This window comes from Solea senegalensis, linkage group LG16 (genome assembly GCF_019176455.1).
Source record: "Solea senegalensis isolate Sse05_10M linkage group LG16, IFAPA_SoseM_1, whole genome shotgun sequence".
Taxonomy (NCBI): Eukaryota; Metazoa; Chordata; class Actinopteri; order Pleuronectiformes; family Soleidae; genus Solea; species Solea senegalensis.
In genome coordinates this window covers 1,198,145-1,214,175 of record NC_058036.1, presented here as the reverse complement: position 1 = coordinate 1,214,175, position 16,031 = coordinate 1,198,145, and the positions used below count along the sequence as shown (strand labels likewise).

Below are 16,031 nucleotides of genomic sequence, written 5' to 3'. Positions count from 1 at the left end.
TTTCACACGCACTCACATGCTGCAACATGGGCTCAATTGTAGACGAGCAGAGCCGGGAATTGAACCCACAATACTTTTACTTTTACCTCCAGAACTTAAATACATTTTATATCATAATATATTTTATATCAAGTGATACTTACTTCAACTTCTACTAAATTTTCTGGTCACATACTTGCCTTTAAGGTACTTTATGTGAAGACTGCCTGTTTATAATCCACATATGTATATTTTATGGTTAAAAACGGATCCAGAGTTTTTCTCTCCGCTGTTTTGATGAGCAACTTTTGTAAAGAGAAGAAACACAACTGTAACCATCTGATGAACAACTTGACTGATTTACTGACTCACTGTCAAACTAACCAGGCAGCAAACACAACACACACACACACACACACACACACACACACAGAGGAGCAGAGATGAATGAAAGTGGAGAGAGATTACGACAAAGTGAGAAACATTTTCTCTGAGAGCTTCTGCTGCGTCTCTGCGACACACACACACACACACACACGCGGAGCTGTTGATTGTGTATTGCCGGTTTGTTTATTAGTTCTCTGATTGAGCGACTCTGCCGTACACAGATTGGATGACCTTTCTAGATCTTTCCGCCGAGTCCGCTAAGTAGCTCGGATGGCGACCGCGACGCCGGCACGCTTTATTCAGATTGTTGCGGAACGAGGGAGAGAAACCGGGGGCGGCCATATGTGTGTGTGTGTGTGTGTGTGTGTGTATGTGTGTGTATGTGTGTTTGTACACACACTCACTCTGCCTTCATTGGTTCAATTGAAGCCTCATCTCCATATGGTTTGTATGCAATTACATGTGAGCGGCGCTGAGTGCTTCTGTGTGATTGTGTCTGGATCTGACATAGGTGTGTGTGTGTGTGTGTGTGTGTGATCATTTGAGGAAAGCTAAATGTGTATGTGTGTGGCTAATTTATGGTAGCGTGATGTGTTGTGAACATACATTTGTATGCACATACATGTACATATGGATATGCAGGTGTGTGTGTGTGTGTGAGCTGAGATGAGAGTGCAGGATAAGCCTGAAGTGTGTGTTTCTAGTGGCTTGTTGGCCGCTCCTGGGCTTTAAAGGGCACGTCCGTCAAAACGCGCCACGGCCGAACCTCATTCAGCGCCGATAAACAACTAATCACACTCACACAACGATGATCTCTCTCTATATATATCACTCTCTCTCTGTCACACACACACACACACACACACACACAGGTTTGTGCAGCTATTCTTCTCAGGACTCTGAACTGACTTTTATTCATTTGAACAGACTCAACAAAGTCTCATCACTAACCTTAACCAAAACCAGTTAATGGTTAGAAAATCATCAGAAAAGTGGAGACGTTTGAGAAAATTTGAGACATTTTAGGAAAGTTGGTACATTTTCAGCTCTGATATTAGCTCCTCCCTCTTTTCCGTGTCCAGTTTCCAATCAAATTTTAAGACGCCCATTCACTCATCACTTTTCGCCTCCATGAGGACGACTGGTCCTGACAAGGTCAGTGTTTATGAAAAATGTCCTAAAGAGGCAACAAATACAAGAACACACAGTGATGCTTTCATCTGTGGTTTCAGATGAGATTTGTGAGACGGGACACATCGGAGATGCTGAGGCAGGATTTGAACCCACAACCCGTTCCACCACTACTGAGCCACCCTCCAACAGTTGGAAGTCATGTGATTAAATCCCATGTCTTTTTTTTTTTAAATTCCAGGCCGAGTTGATGTCCAGTCAGCATGAAGCCCAGAGAGCCGCGCTGGAGCAGATGGTCGTCAAACTGAGCACGCTGCGTTACCCGTCAGCCACCAGCAGGAGGCAGTATAGCCAGCTGCCCAGGAACAACAACAGGTAAATACTCCTCACTCACATGGAGGGTGCAGGTTATATGACCAGCCACCAGGGGGCGATCTAGATGTCCTGGACCACTGTGAACCTTCATGAACCTGACCTGGACCTTTTCATCATTTAAAACCCGGGATCTGGACCCAAATGTGGTCTGGAGACCCAGACATCTGATTTAACAAGTTAAAGAATGTCTTCACAATATGCTCATGACTTTTCCTACAGGAACGTGAAGTTTGTAAACCACTCACTCTCTCACACCAAAGCCCATAGAGAAAATCAGTGATTTTAACATCACACACACACACACACTGCTGCCTCCATCACTAAGTTCAAATGTCTGATTTTGTCAATTCAGCATTTAAAATCCTCCATTCAGCTGTACGTCAGTGACACAAAGTGACCACACGAGGCAGCAGAGGACCAGCAGCTCCTGTGTCCCCGCGAGCTAAAATCACTGGTTTTCTCTATGGGCTCTTTGGTGTGTGAGAGTGAGCGGTTTACAAACGTCTGTCTCACAGTGAGATAAAGACGTGAAACATGTTCTTAAAGATGTCGTAGTCTAAATCTGAGTGTGATGAATATAATCCCTCACACGGATTGAAACAGCCAAACATGATTTTGGATTAAACGTCAGGTTATTATTGTCACCATGATGGATGACCAAACATGACATGACTTACCGACAAAGCTTTACAGTTTTGTTTGCAGTATGACAGAGAAAATGTAGACTAATAATTATCAGAAGCTACAGTTTTAGAAAAAGTCTGCGTTTGTTTTCAGAATTATGAAGAAAATAAAAAAAGGATGGTAATCCAAAAGCACAACAGCAGAAACACTGTGATTATATTCTCTGTCAGGAAAGAAGAGAACGAAGCAGGAAAGGAACGAGACACAGGCTATCACACTGTGTGTGTGTGTGTGTGTGTGTGTCACCAGCAGTAATGCGGTGTGGTCGGCGAGCAGCGTCTTTGGTCACGCTGCCTTTTTGGTGTTTCATCCTCAGCTTTGAGGAGCCTCCTTCTGTGGTTATCACACACACACAGGACACACACACACACACCAAGTCGTGTGTATGCAAATGAATGTTAAATTGGTCACTGCGAGTCTGGAGTGTGTTGTGTTTGTTCAGAGTTTATGGAAGTTGTCAGCGTGTCATCACTGTGACTTTCATGAAGGAGACACACACGCACACACATTCCCATACAGCAGCCATTGTGAGGACACTTGCCCTTAACTTAAACCCTTAAACTGAGTCTTAACATATAAACAGCCATTTTAAGTGGAGACTGAGCCTGAGGACAAAATAACAAAATGTCCCCACTTTGTGTGGTTTATTCAGTTTGTTTATTTGGTCCTCACAAAGATTTATGTACAAGTACACACACACACACACACACACACACACACACACACACACCATGCTCTATTTGATTTGGACAAAAGAAATAGAAGTTGTTTACATTTACAGAGAGAAAACACACACACACACATATGTAAATGTGTGTGTTCTCCTGTGGCTGCAGTCTTATGTTTCTTATGTTTCAGTAATTTGCTTCGGACGCATCGGATACTAATTGTTTATTCATGTATTAGCTGCGTGTGTGTGTGGTGCAGTAGTTTGTGTGTGTGTGTGTGTGGTGCAGTGGTTTGTGCGTGTGTGTGTGGTGCAGTGGTTTGTGCGTGTGTGTGTGTGTGTGTGTGGGGCGCAGTAGTGTGTGTGTGGTGCAGTGGTGTGTGTGATGACTTTGGTATGAAGTAAATCTCACATGTTTTGGTTCGGTTGTAAAGAAAATGAAGGTCAGACTGAATGTTTTTTTAAAAAAGATTTCATTTTAAATGAACATTAAAAGATTTTTGTTCATTTATCTTTGAATATTCACTCATTCAAAAGTGTGTGTCAATGAAAAAGTAAATAAAAGAACATTTAAATCTTAAACTGTGACATTTACAGGCTCCTGAAGTGTATTTAAAAGAATCATTCATTCATTTATTCATTCATTCATTCATTCATTCAGTGAGTGAGTGAGGCAAAGTAAGAAATCATGATTTTACTCATAAAAAAACAACTGATGACTGAATGAGTGTGTGAGTTAGTGAATGAATGTCTTGATGATGATGATGAATGGGTGAACAGCAGTTAGATAAATGACTACCTGTGTGGACAGATGAAGGAATGAATAACAAACTACTACTGAGTTTTTATTCATGAGTGATTCAACACCTGCATGGAGTGAGTGAGTGAGTGAGTGAGTGAGTCAGTCAGTCAATCAGTGCGTGAGTGTTTAGATGAATGAGTGAGTATTCAGATGAATGTGGATGTGAAAGTGTGAGTATTTCAATGAATGAATGAGTGTTTAGATGAATGTGAATGAATGAGTATTTAGATAAAGTAAAGTTTGGATGAATGAGTATTTACACAAATTACTCCTCTGTGGCCTCCTACTCTGTCGTCTCCTCTGCTGCCTCCTCTCCTCTATGGCCTCCTCTGTGACCTCCTCTCCTCTGTGGCCTCCTCTCCCTCTGGCTGCCTCCTCTGTCGCCTCCTCTCTCTGCCTCCTCTCCCTCTGTGGCTGCCTCCCTCTGTCGCCTCCCTCTCTCCCTCTCCTCTGTGGCCTCCTCTCCTCTGTGGTTGATGAACAGACAGTGAAAGTGAATGACAGACTGATGTGGTTTGAGTTTCCTGGTGTGGTTTAACGGCGTGACACTCCCACGCGCTCCATCAGCGCCGCGTCACACAAACACGAGCTGACACTTCAAAACAGACCCTCGCAGCGCTCAGCGTCCCGGCCCTGCAGCGCTGCACCACCGCGCGTCGGTAGAGAGAGAGAGAGAGAAGCGTGTTTTACAAAGTGTTGAGTTAACGTTGGTGTGAGAGTGAGATGGAGGAGGAGGAGGAGGAGGAGGAGAGAACGACGACAAGAGAAAACAATCTGAGCCACTGTTGTATCTCCTTCATCTGTCTGAGTCAGTAAAAGGCCGCGTAACGAGGAGCGACGCCTCAGGGGAAGGAAGCTGCGCTTACTGCCTCCTCCTCCTCCTCCTCCTCCTCCTCTTCTGTTTAGTGTTGATTTCATCAGTGACAGTGGAGGAGATACAGAGAGAGAGAGTTCATGTTCATATATATTCATATTTTGTAGTCACGTTTATTCACGTGAGTTTCTGCGAGGAGTGTGAGAGTGTGTGGTCCTGGTTTAAAACAAGACTTTTTGATTAAATTAAATCTTGAACCTGTTCCCTGACGTGAAGCCTCGTCTAACTTTAATAACAGACACAGACTCAGGGAACCACGCTCAGAAACTCCACTGAAAACCAAACACACCAATACACCAGCAGGTGCAGAAGACACCGTTTAACAGTGTCAACGTTGGTAAATGTCAGCGTCGTCATGGCAACAACAGTCACAGTTTTATCACTTAAGCACAGCCACAGAGTAACAGGAAAAACAAGCACACATGCTCTCTTACCTTTGCTGTTTAAGACCAGGCAAGTTTGTTTTCTATCTCCTGATAATAATTTATGAAAATGACAACGTCCAAGAGGGAAAACTTTCAAAAAATATGGCCACTTTTTCTTTGTTTTGCTTTGAGAATAAAGACATGTTTCCAGGTGGAGGTCAGGTGAGGTCAAAAAAAAAGTGTGGTCATTTGATCAAAGCATACAATCCAACTTTATTTATAAAGCACTTTAAAAACAACAGCAACAGAAACAAAGTGCTGTACGTCAGAGATGAATCAAATCAGTAAAACATTGAAAAATTCTCCCTTAAAGACCTAAAACAACAAACAATAAAACCATAAAATACTGTAGAGAATATATCTACTGTATGTATCACAGGTGGTTCCTCCCTGCAACACACACACACATAACCAGGCTCCTCATTTAGCTCTTACACATATGTATACTGTAAACATCAAGTCCATACTGTGTATATCCTACAAACTGTCTATAATGTACATTCTATTTTAACTGGTTTTTAATAGTCTAAATTATATTGTCATTTTATTTTGGTAATGCATGTTTCTTATCTCAGCTTATATATATATGTACAGTAATGATGATACGTTTGGAAAGTGGTGAAAGAATTGCAAATGTAATATTATTGGAGAATATTTTATGAAAACTCAAACGTCTAAGAGTGAAAACTTTTTATAAAACTGAGGCCACTTTTTCTCCTTTTACCTCTTAAGAGTAAACATACATATATATATATGTATACATGTTTCCAGGTGGAGGTCAGATGAGGTCAAATAGACTTTTTGAATTAACATTTTTGTTGCATTTCAGTGTGAATCAAAGTGTTTATTGCTCTGTTTTCTTGTGTGTGTAATTTCATTCATAGTTGACTTTGTTCCCTCTGACGCCTCCTTTGTGTGTGTGTGTTCACTGTTTAACGTGGGTGGGCATTGCATTCTGGGTAACCGTGTTATTATCAGTCGCTGTTTGTTGTTTTGTGTTTTCAGGGAATGGCATTGTGTGTGTGTGTGTGTGTGTGTAAGTGAATCGTCGTGGAAACGCTGCGCAGCCCTGACAGAGCTGTCAAACTGTCGTCGTTGGCGACCGGAGAATTCCAAGCAATTTCACCGCTAATGTTGAGAAACATGTTGGCGATCCCCGCCGAGACCCCGAACCACCGCATATATAAATAATAAACACACACACACACACCTTAACAAAACGGCTGACAGTAATGTGTGTGTTTGAGCAATCGGCCGCTTTTCCTGCTGCATAAATATTTGATGTGATCTGTGTCGGCGACGAAGAGGAGGAGGAGGAGGAGAGAGAGAGAGAAACCAAACAGGAAGTTAAATGATAAAATAATGAAAGTTTAAAAAAATGGGAAAAAAACTGCTAAATATTAAGACAATTAAAGCTCCAGTCTGTAACTTCTGTCACATCAAATCATGTTTCAGAGAACCGGGGTCAGATCCTTAACCTAAAGTTTTCGTTCATCATTCACCTGGCTCATGTTTCAGAGAACCGGGGTCAGATCCTTAACCTAAAGTTTTCATTCATCATTCACCTGGCTCGTGTTTCAGAGAACCGGGGTCAGATCCTTAACCTAAAGTTTTCGTTCATCATTCACCTGGCTCATGTTTCAGAGAACCGGGGTCAGATCCTTAACCTAAAGTTTTCATTCATCATTCACCTGGCTCGTGTTTCAGAGAACCGGGGTCAGATCCTTAACCCTTGAGTTCACCACTGTCTTCCTTTGACTCGTGTACCTTTCCTCCGTCAGTCGTGACGTATAACGAGTCACTATGTGTCTCCACAGACACAGAAAACAAACTACTCTCTCTCTGTCTCTGAGTCTGCCTTTATCTCTGTGTCTCTCTCTCACTTCAAGTTCAAGTCATTTAAGTCCTCACTGCCGCAGAAATAAACCATACGACCAGAAACGTCAGAGGAAACTGAAGATATGAAAAATAAAATCTCTCTCTCCCTCTCTCTCTCTGTGCCTTCAGTCTGCAGGACTTTGAGGTCGAGTACCAGGAGCTCTGGGATTGGCTGATGGACATGGACGCCATGGTGGTGGACAGTCACCAGCTGATGATGTCAGAGGAGCAGAGACATCACCTGTTCAAGGTAAGATGACCTTTGAGATGACTTCTCACACCACACTGTAAACTCTACTCATTTTCGAGTGTTTTTGTTAAACACAATGCAGGTTTAAATAGTTTGTTTTTAACCCAGTCTGACAAATGTATGTGTGTGCTACATGTTCATACACGCACACACGTCAGGGCCTGTCTGAATTAACAACAAAACACAGAAACAGCTGGCAGTAAATGATGCTCCTGCATATTCATTCATTCATTCATCCATCAGTGAGTCTGTCTCCTCCCACACACACACACACATCCTCACCAAGGAGAATGGGATTACATGAGCGACACTCCCTCATAACCATATCATAGAGGTGTGTGCGTGTGCGTGTGTGTGCTCGTGTGTGCGTGTGTGTGTGTGTGTGTGTGTGTGTTTGATGACTTCACTGCAGTCAAATGAGTCAGACAGAGGAACAGCGTGTGTGTTACGATGAGAGATCTGAGTCATCCTCATCTGTCCTTCACTCAGGACTCTGCATTGACATCCATTCATTTAAACGGTCTAAACCAAAGGCTCATCACTAACCTTAACCTTAACTTTAACCTTAACCACAATTCAAATCTTAGTCCTAAACTTTAAGCAGTTCATCAGAAATGAGGTTCTGCCTCATGTGGACCAGGTTTTGGCCTTCTCTCACCACAAAGCATTCAAAACTCTTTATACTTTCTGTCCCATTGCCTTGTTTTCGTCATCATATGCTTTTAAATACTAAATAGTATTTTCTTCATATAGACTATGTTGTGTGTATGACCTCCTGTGAAAAGAGCCATGTTGTGTTTTAAACTCTGCGGCGACTACACGTGTAAACACACACCTAACATAACCTTAAACTAACCGGAGCAAAACATAAATGTATTCATACAGTTGCTCTGCTGACGACTCAGTCTGTGCTTACCCAGCAGGCACTGCTGCGGAGCAACACACACACACACACACACACACGGAGCTCTGTGTTGTTTGTGTTGTGTCTGTCTCTTTTCTGAAGTTTTTCTTTCTTTGTGTGTGTGTGTGTGTGTGTGTGTGTTTTCACTCTACTGTCTCAATCAAATGAAGCTCAAGAAGTAAAAAAAAAAAGAAGTTTAGTTCATGTGTTTATGTGTGAGGGTCACAGTGAGAGTGTGTGTGTGTGTGTGTGCAGACATGATTAATTCAGCAGCTGATGACACTCACCTGGCCTGCGAATTATTGATAAGTGTAAAGATGAACCTAATTTCTCCATAGGAGTTTCACTTAAATATTCATCTCTGTATGAATATTCATGATGGTGATGATGCGCACATGAATTTTAGATGACGCTGGAATCACTGGCCATTCCCCTCTCTCTCTCTCTCTCTCTCTGTCTCTCTCTCTCTCTCTGTCTCTGTCTCTCTGTCTTTCTGTCTTTTTCTTTTTTTTGATGTGTCAACTCTCCTGTTAAAATATTGATGTGCAGCTCGACGGCGTCTCCTTGCCTCTGCCAAGGTCGCTCTCTCTCTCTCTCACACTGTTTCTCTCACTCAGACATGGCTGCAGGCCTGTGTACACACACACACACACACACACTATTCTCACCATATATATATATATATATATATATATATATATATATACACACAGTATACTGTATATACATGCATGTGAAACCACTTTGGAAAAACACTCTTTACTTAGGCGCCAACTTCAGGTATTGTTTTATCAATCAATCAAAACATCTCTTTATATAAACATATATATGTGTGAGAGAGGAAAGAACATGTGTATGTGTATAAATAAAGACCTAAAATCTGAACATACTGCATGTAAATGACACATGGTCATAAAAACAGACACAGCAGCAAATCCATGAGTCAGAAAATGCTGGAAAATGTTTAGCTTTGTTGTCGTAAAAGGAACAAAGGAACCTTTTTCAGCTTTTCATTGGTCAATTTTTGTAAACTGATGAGCGGAGTGATTAGTTATTTATGTAACTTTACACACTTCTGCTTTTTAGAAATGTTGCTGAATCACTTTGTCTTTATTCTTTCATTCATTTTGTAATTGTTGTATTTAATTTGACCCATCTTTCTCATTATTAAACTGTTATACAGTATTTTATCCACTGGTCTAAAATGTAAAAGAAAATCAGTCAAACAAAATATTTAGTTTTTGTAAAAATGGAGCAAAGAATTTTGAGGTCAATCTGATCACAATCTGATTTTTGTAAACAAATTTGACCAATTTTTGTTCACTGATGAGCCGAGTGTGACTTATTTATGTAACTTTACATATTTTAGTTTTTTACAAACTTAACAGATGCTGCTGAATCACTTTATCTTTATTTTTACATTCAAAAATGTATAGAATATAATCTACACACACGCACACACACCGTTCTGTGACGTTAATCAGAATTAAAGGTTGAATATGTAACTTTCAGTGTGTGCTGGTGCACTCTGTGTTAAAATGTTAAAATTGTTGATTTATCGTGTTCATGTCCCTCCATGTGAGCGTTAAAGAACCTCACTGTGCTCCACTGACATGCCGAGGGGACTCGACTCTGTAACCATAGCAACGCCAGGGCCCAACAAAAGTTGTTCTTTTTGGAACGTGTGTGTGTGTGTGTGTGTGTGTGTGTGTGTCCTCCGGAAAAGGAAAGCTGGCCTGACAGTTGTTTGTGTTTGGCAGCCGAGCCTCTACTGTTTATTGTGTTGTTAGACGGAGGCACTTATCAACCCTGGAAACCAGGGAGGAGAGATGAGAGGAGGGTGTGTGTGTGTGTGTGTTGATATGGATATGTGTGTGTGTGTGTGTGCGTGTGTGTGTGTGTGTGTGTGTGTGTGTGTGTACACGTGCGTGCGTGCGTGAAGTCAGAGTGTTGCTGCGCTGCATTCACGGCATCATTTGAAGCCCCGGTCGCTCGATATCTTTTGATAGTTGTGTCTCAGGTTTCAGCCGTCTCCATGGTAACCAACCACACGCTCCTCTCCTGTCCACTCGTTTATTTACATGTTTTAATCTGTGTGTGTGAGTGTGTGTGGATTTGACGAAGTTTTGAGTTCACTGTGAACAACAGGAATGTGACAAATGGAGGCGGAGCAACAGTGAGGAGACATTTTTGGTCCAAGTGTCCACATGAAGACAGTGCCAACCAATCTCTTCTTTTTTTCTTCTCGTTCTTATTGTTCTTGTCCTTATTCTTCATCTTGTTCTTGTTGTTCTTCTTTGGGCTCCTAATGACACGTGTCAGGACTCTCTCAGTTCCGACCTCCAACCTCTGATGTAAATGGACGACATTTGTCAACCTCTGACACACACACACACACACACACGCACACACAGATCTTCTTGTTTTTACTCTCTAAAAATGTTCAAAGTTTGAGGAAAATTCCTGGGATTTCCTACTGAATGTCGTGGGAACGTTTTGTTGCTCTGAGAAAACGGGAGTTCTGAGTGTCTTCCTCTGATATTTGGAGGCTGAAAAGTTTGGGAATCCCTCGTTTAAATGAGGAGCGAGTGTGTGTGTGTGTGTGTGTGTGTGTGTGTGTGTGTGTGTGTGTCCGTCCACAGGGACGTGTAACAAGCCTCAGACCTTGTAGCTGCTGTCAACCAATCACACGTCAAGGCTCCTGTAGTTCAGCCAATAGATGATCAAGGTTCTGACCCCTGGAGTCCCAGAGGAGGTGGTGGTGCATTCACTGACCGTGGTAATATTATGACTGACAGGCAGGCGGATAAACACACACACACACACACTCACATAAACAGGGATGTGTTTAAGTCTGGACGTTATACAGTGAGTAGACGCTCATACATATTTGAATTTTCTTTCTTTCTTTTTTTTATCGTAAAGAAATAATTTGTTTTCAGTGAAACTTTAAATGACAAAAACAAAAACAGCCACGGGAGGAGAAATCACAGTGGAGGAAAACAAGAGAGTGAAGAGACTGTGAGTTTGTAAAGTATTGATCAGAATGAATCTGTATGTTAATCAGTGACATTTAAAACGTCTTCATCATCATCATCATCATCATCATGCTCTTTGTTTATTTAATCCCAGTGTTGTAATGAAACAAAGTACAAATACTTTGTTACTGTACTCAAGTACAACATTCACATATCTGTGCTTTACTTTGTTATTTATAATTCTATCAGCTTTTACTTTTACTCCACTACATTTTCAAGAGTTGGTATTATGGTCTGTATTTATATAGAGCTTTTATGATCTTGATGAGCTACAATTTTCACCCATTCACACGCTGCAACATGGGGTTCGATGTCTTTGCTCAAGGACACAGAGCCAGGAATGGAACTCACAACCTTCCAGTTGAAAGACAACTCACTTACTCAGTCACATTCACACACATAGATGAGCAGAGCCAGGAATTGAACCCTAACCCCACCAGTAGAAAAACACCTGGCCCTACCATCAACCCACCATTGCTCAATCCTAACTCCTCCCATTTTTAATGCTGTTACTTGTAAAAGTAGAGATTAGATTCTATTTCATAAGTGAGACTTAAGTCCAGTGAATGTCATAAACCTTAAGACTTTTACTTAAATCAGATTATAAAAAAGTGTACGTTAATGTCAGATTGTTAGTCCTGGAGGGACGGTGAAGTCAGTGGACGTCAACACGTGGTCACATGACACAGCTCCAGATCAGCTGATTGTTACTTAGCGACATGTGTTTTTTTACCTCTGTGGTTTCAAGTCAATCAAAGTTTCTTTCCAAGGTTTGATTTGAAAAATTTGAAATTTCCCTGCATTAAGTCATCACACACACACACACACTGAAGCGTCTTCCTCTCTCACTCCCACTCGCTTGCTCACTCTCTCCCTGTGGCGAGTTCCAGTCGAGTCCAACTAATTACAGTGGCTATCAGGAGTGTGTGTGTGTGTGTGTGTGTGTAGCTCTCTCTGTTGCTAAATTCTCATTTCAAATAGCCCATGGTGTTCTGATGGAATGCTGGGCTACACACACACACACACACACACACACACCTGCTCATTAACTGTGTTCCAAAACCAATCAGTGTTGGAGCGACAGAGGAGCTCTGTCTAAAGCTACACACACACACACACACACACACACACACACACACACACACACACACACACACACACACATACACTGTGTTTTCAGTGGTCGTCTGGTTATCTATAGTCCAAACCAGAAGGACAGACATTGAACTGATTAACACAATCACACACACACACACACACACACGGAAGACAACTTTATTTCATCAAATAAACCAGTTTAACCCTATGAACCTGATAAATTAGGTTTCTATTTGACTAATTTGCAACAACAAATATGTTCTGAAGGAAACATAATTACAAGCAGATTCATTTCTATTAACATAATGAGGATATGTTTATTAATTTACTTCACATCTAAAACACACTGATACTTTTTTTTGTCCAAAATACATTAAAGTAGAGTCAGTCAGTGGTTCAGTGCAGACACACTGATAGTTTACTTTGTTTTGTGTAAACCACTCACGCTCCCACACCAAACCCCATAGAGCAGGGGTCTCGGGGGCCACATGTTTGAGACCTCATGCGGCCCTCCAAACAATATCAAGTTGTAACAAGTCATATCTATATGTTTTTATTTTTAAATGAATAGATTCATTTTGCATCATAAATATGTTTTTTTATTGTTGCATATTAAAACAAGCACTTGTATTTTGAAATGATCCAATCCAACTTTATTTGTAAAGCACTATAAAACAAACACAGTGGATCAAAGTGCTGTACAGAATAATGGATAAAAGACAGAAAAGCTCACACGAGGCAAGAGTACATATGAAAAAAGGAATTAATACGGCATATTGATATGTCATTTTGAGCTCATAGCGTCCACCGCAACTGTTGCTTTTCCCAAAAAACTTGGGCTTTTTACTTGACTGGCCCCCGACTGACCAGACGAGACAGTCAGTGGCCCTCAGGTCATTTGAGTTTGAGACCCCTGCCGTAGAGAAAATCAGTGATTTTAACGTCACAGCACACAGGAGTTGTTGATCCACTGCTGCCTCCATCACTAAGTTCACAGGTCTTATTTTGTCACTTCGGCATTTGACCTCAGTGACACAAAGTGACCACACGAGGCAGCAGCAGACCAGCAGCTCCTGTGTCCCCGAGAGCTAAAATCACTGATTTTCTCTATGGGCTTTGGTGTGGGAGAGTGAGTGGTTTACAGACTTCAGTTTCCCGTTGGAAAAGTCTGTCTCACAGTGAGACAAAGACGTGAACGTATTATTCTTAACATATTGTGTGGACTTAAGCTGCACAGAGGGGGCGCTCACAGCACTGATTAATATATCAACAATCGCGCTTCACAATAAACCCCGAATTATCCCTTTAAGTTAAAATGACTGATGTGGAGAAGATCAGTGCACAGAGACACGAGGTGGAAACAGAGAGAAATGAAAAACAACATACAGTCGACTCTCAGCCTCTGCAGCTTAAACCCTGAGGGCAACAGTGAGACACACACACACACACACACACACACAGTGAGTGAGTGAGTGAGTGAGTGAGTGAGGGTTATACTCCAGCAGAGAGTCATGCCTGAGAAACACACCGACGGCTTAAGTCGTCGATCCTCTGAGCTCTGACTGAAAAACCTCTCTCCTTCTTCTCCTCATGATGCCTTCACTGTCCTCACGTGAATTCTCACTTTCATTTCTGTGAGTGAAGCGATGCAGACCAGCGAGGTTAACTCGGAATAAGATTTAAAAAATGTGTACATGAATGTCACAAATGCACGTTATTCAGCTCAATGCAACCTTTTACGCCGCAGATTTTCAAAATAAAACACAGCTCTTAAAACGTATGTGATATTAAAAACAACCTTAGTTTATAATTGAATAAAATATTCTCCGTTTCTCAGCACATGCTGCATTCAAGTGCTGCTGCAGAAGTGCGGCACGTGAGCTTTGAGTGTAAAAACACACACATTTGAACCAAATCTTATTAAATCAAATAGAGTAAATAATAAAGATTGTGTTTTTAAATAATATTTATGTTAAGTAGGCAGCAGTCTGGATTTTGGCCTGAGGAAAGAAGAAACTTTTTTTATTTTTTTTTATAAAATATGACATGAAAAATTAAAAAAAAAACAACTAAACTTTATGAGCAGCAGAAAATAATATCTGACAAATATGAGAAAAAAGTAGATGCAAATAGAAACGTGAGAAAATAAAAGACACAGAGATGAAGCAGAGATTTCACAGGAAGACGTGAAAAAAATAAAAGGAAATCATTTGTTTAACCTGTTAAAACCCATGACCTCTGCTGAATTAGGTTTTAAACGCACACCCCCAAAAAGAGAGGGAGAGGGAGAGAGAGTCAATGGAGATGAATATTAACCCGAAAAAAGAGAACGAGGGAGAGAGAGAATCTTTAATTAGAGACAGATGACTGTGCCACGCCTCAGAAGGCTGGAATTACACTGCAGGCTATGAGGCGAGGCTAATTTCACATGTAATTGTTGCTGCAATCCTCGCTGTGCTGTTAACGCTTCCATCCTCCCTCCCTCCTCCCTCCCTCCCTCCATCCAGAGAGAGAGAAATAAGGAAGAGGAAGAAAAAAATGATTGGAAGAAAAGAAGGAAAGTAATTTGTTGCAGCAAACGCTGTTTTCTCTGGAAACAGCTGAGCAACTTTCAGCTCGATTTTCTACACTCGAACCTGGAGGAGAGGAAGAAAGAAGGAAGGGATGAGAAATGAAAGACAAGACGGATTTGGAGAGGAGAGGGCGGCAGGAATGTTGGGATGTAAGAAGTGAAACGGGAGGAAAATGAAGACAAAGAAAAAAAACAGCCACAAATTCAGCAGAAGTGAAATGTCCCATGTTTTTACCCAGGCCTCGAACGCAGCATGAAGGGATTTCTACACACAGATTTAAAATGATTGACAGGTATCATGTGATCACTTTTAAACAACCAGTAAAAAACAGAAAGAAAGAAAAAAAAAAACCACTTGATCGCTGGAGATTTTCAAAATAAAGTTGGAAGAACAACAAAAACCTCGATACTATCATGATCTTCATATAATGACATTTCATCAAATATCATTACATTTATGACTTAGTAAAAATAAAATGACTGGTCTTCAGTTCTCGCTCAGTTCTCGTGTTTTTGCAGAAATGTCTCTGTTTTTTCAAACATGGAATTATCATTTATTGTTAGAAAAAGGAAACAAATATACAGCAGATTCCGTGTGAATCTCGTGTTACAGCGCCACATACAGGCTTGGCATTTACACTGCAGCGTTTAGAGTCGTTTAAACGTGTGTATATATATATACATATATATATATATATATCTATAGATAAATAGATAGATAGATATCTCTCTGAGACAGCAGGAGAGAGAGGATGTGAATCTGAGGAAGAGAGAGTTAAAAAAAAAATCACTCGCTAAACGTAAGAAAGAGAGAGTGAAAAAAAAACACTTGGAAACGGCAAAAATCTCTTCGTTATCCTTCAAAAGAAACTTCCTGCAGCTCAGGAGAATCTGATCCAGGTTTCTGCTCTCCAGAGACTCACACTGCTCTGTTACTCTGTGTGTGTGTGTGTGTGTGTGTGTGTGT

General features: G+C 41.1%; 1 protein-coding gene across 3 annotated transcripts in view; it reads left to right on the top strand.

Moving 5' to 3' along the window:
* The window catches only part of akap6 (A kinase (PRKA) anchor protein 6), a 134,056-nt gene that overhangs the window by 73,422 nt on the left and 44,603 nt on the right, over positions 1-16,031 (top strand). For all 3 annotated transcript variants that reach the window (XM_044046748.1, XM_044046746.1, XM_044046747.1), the window contains exons 14-15: positions 1,739-1,872; positions 7,332-7,452. In XM_044046748.1, coding sequence (XP_043902683.1) covers positions 1,739-1,872; positions 7,332-7,452 — 255 coding nt within the window. The remainder of the gene's footprint in view (positions 1-1,738; positions 1,873-7,331; positions 7,453-16,031) is intronic.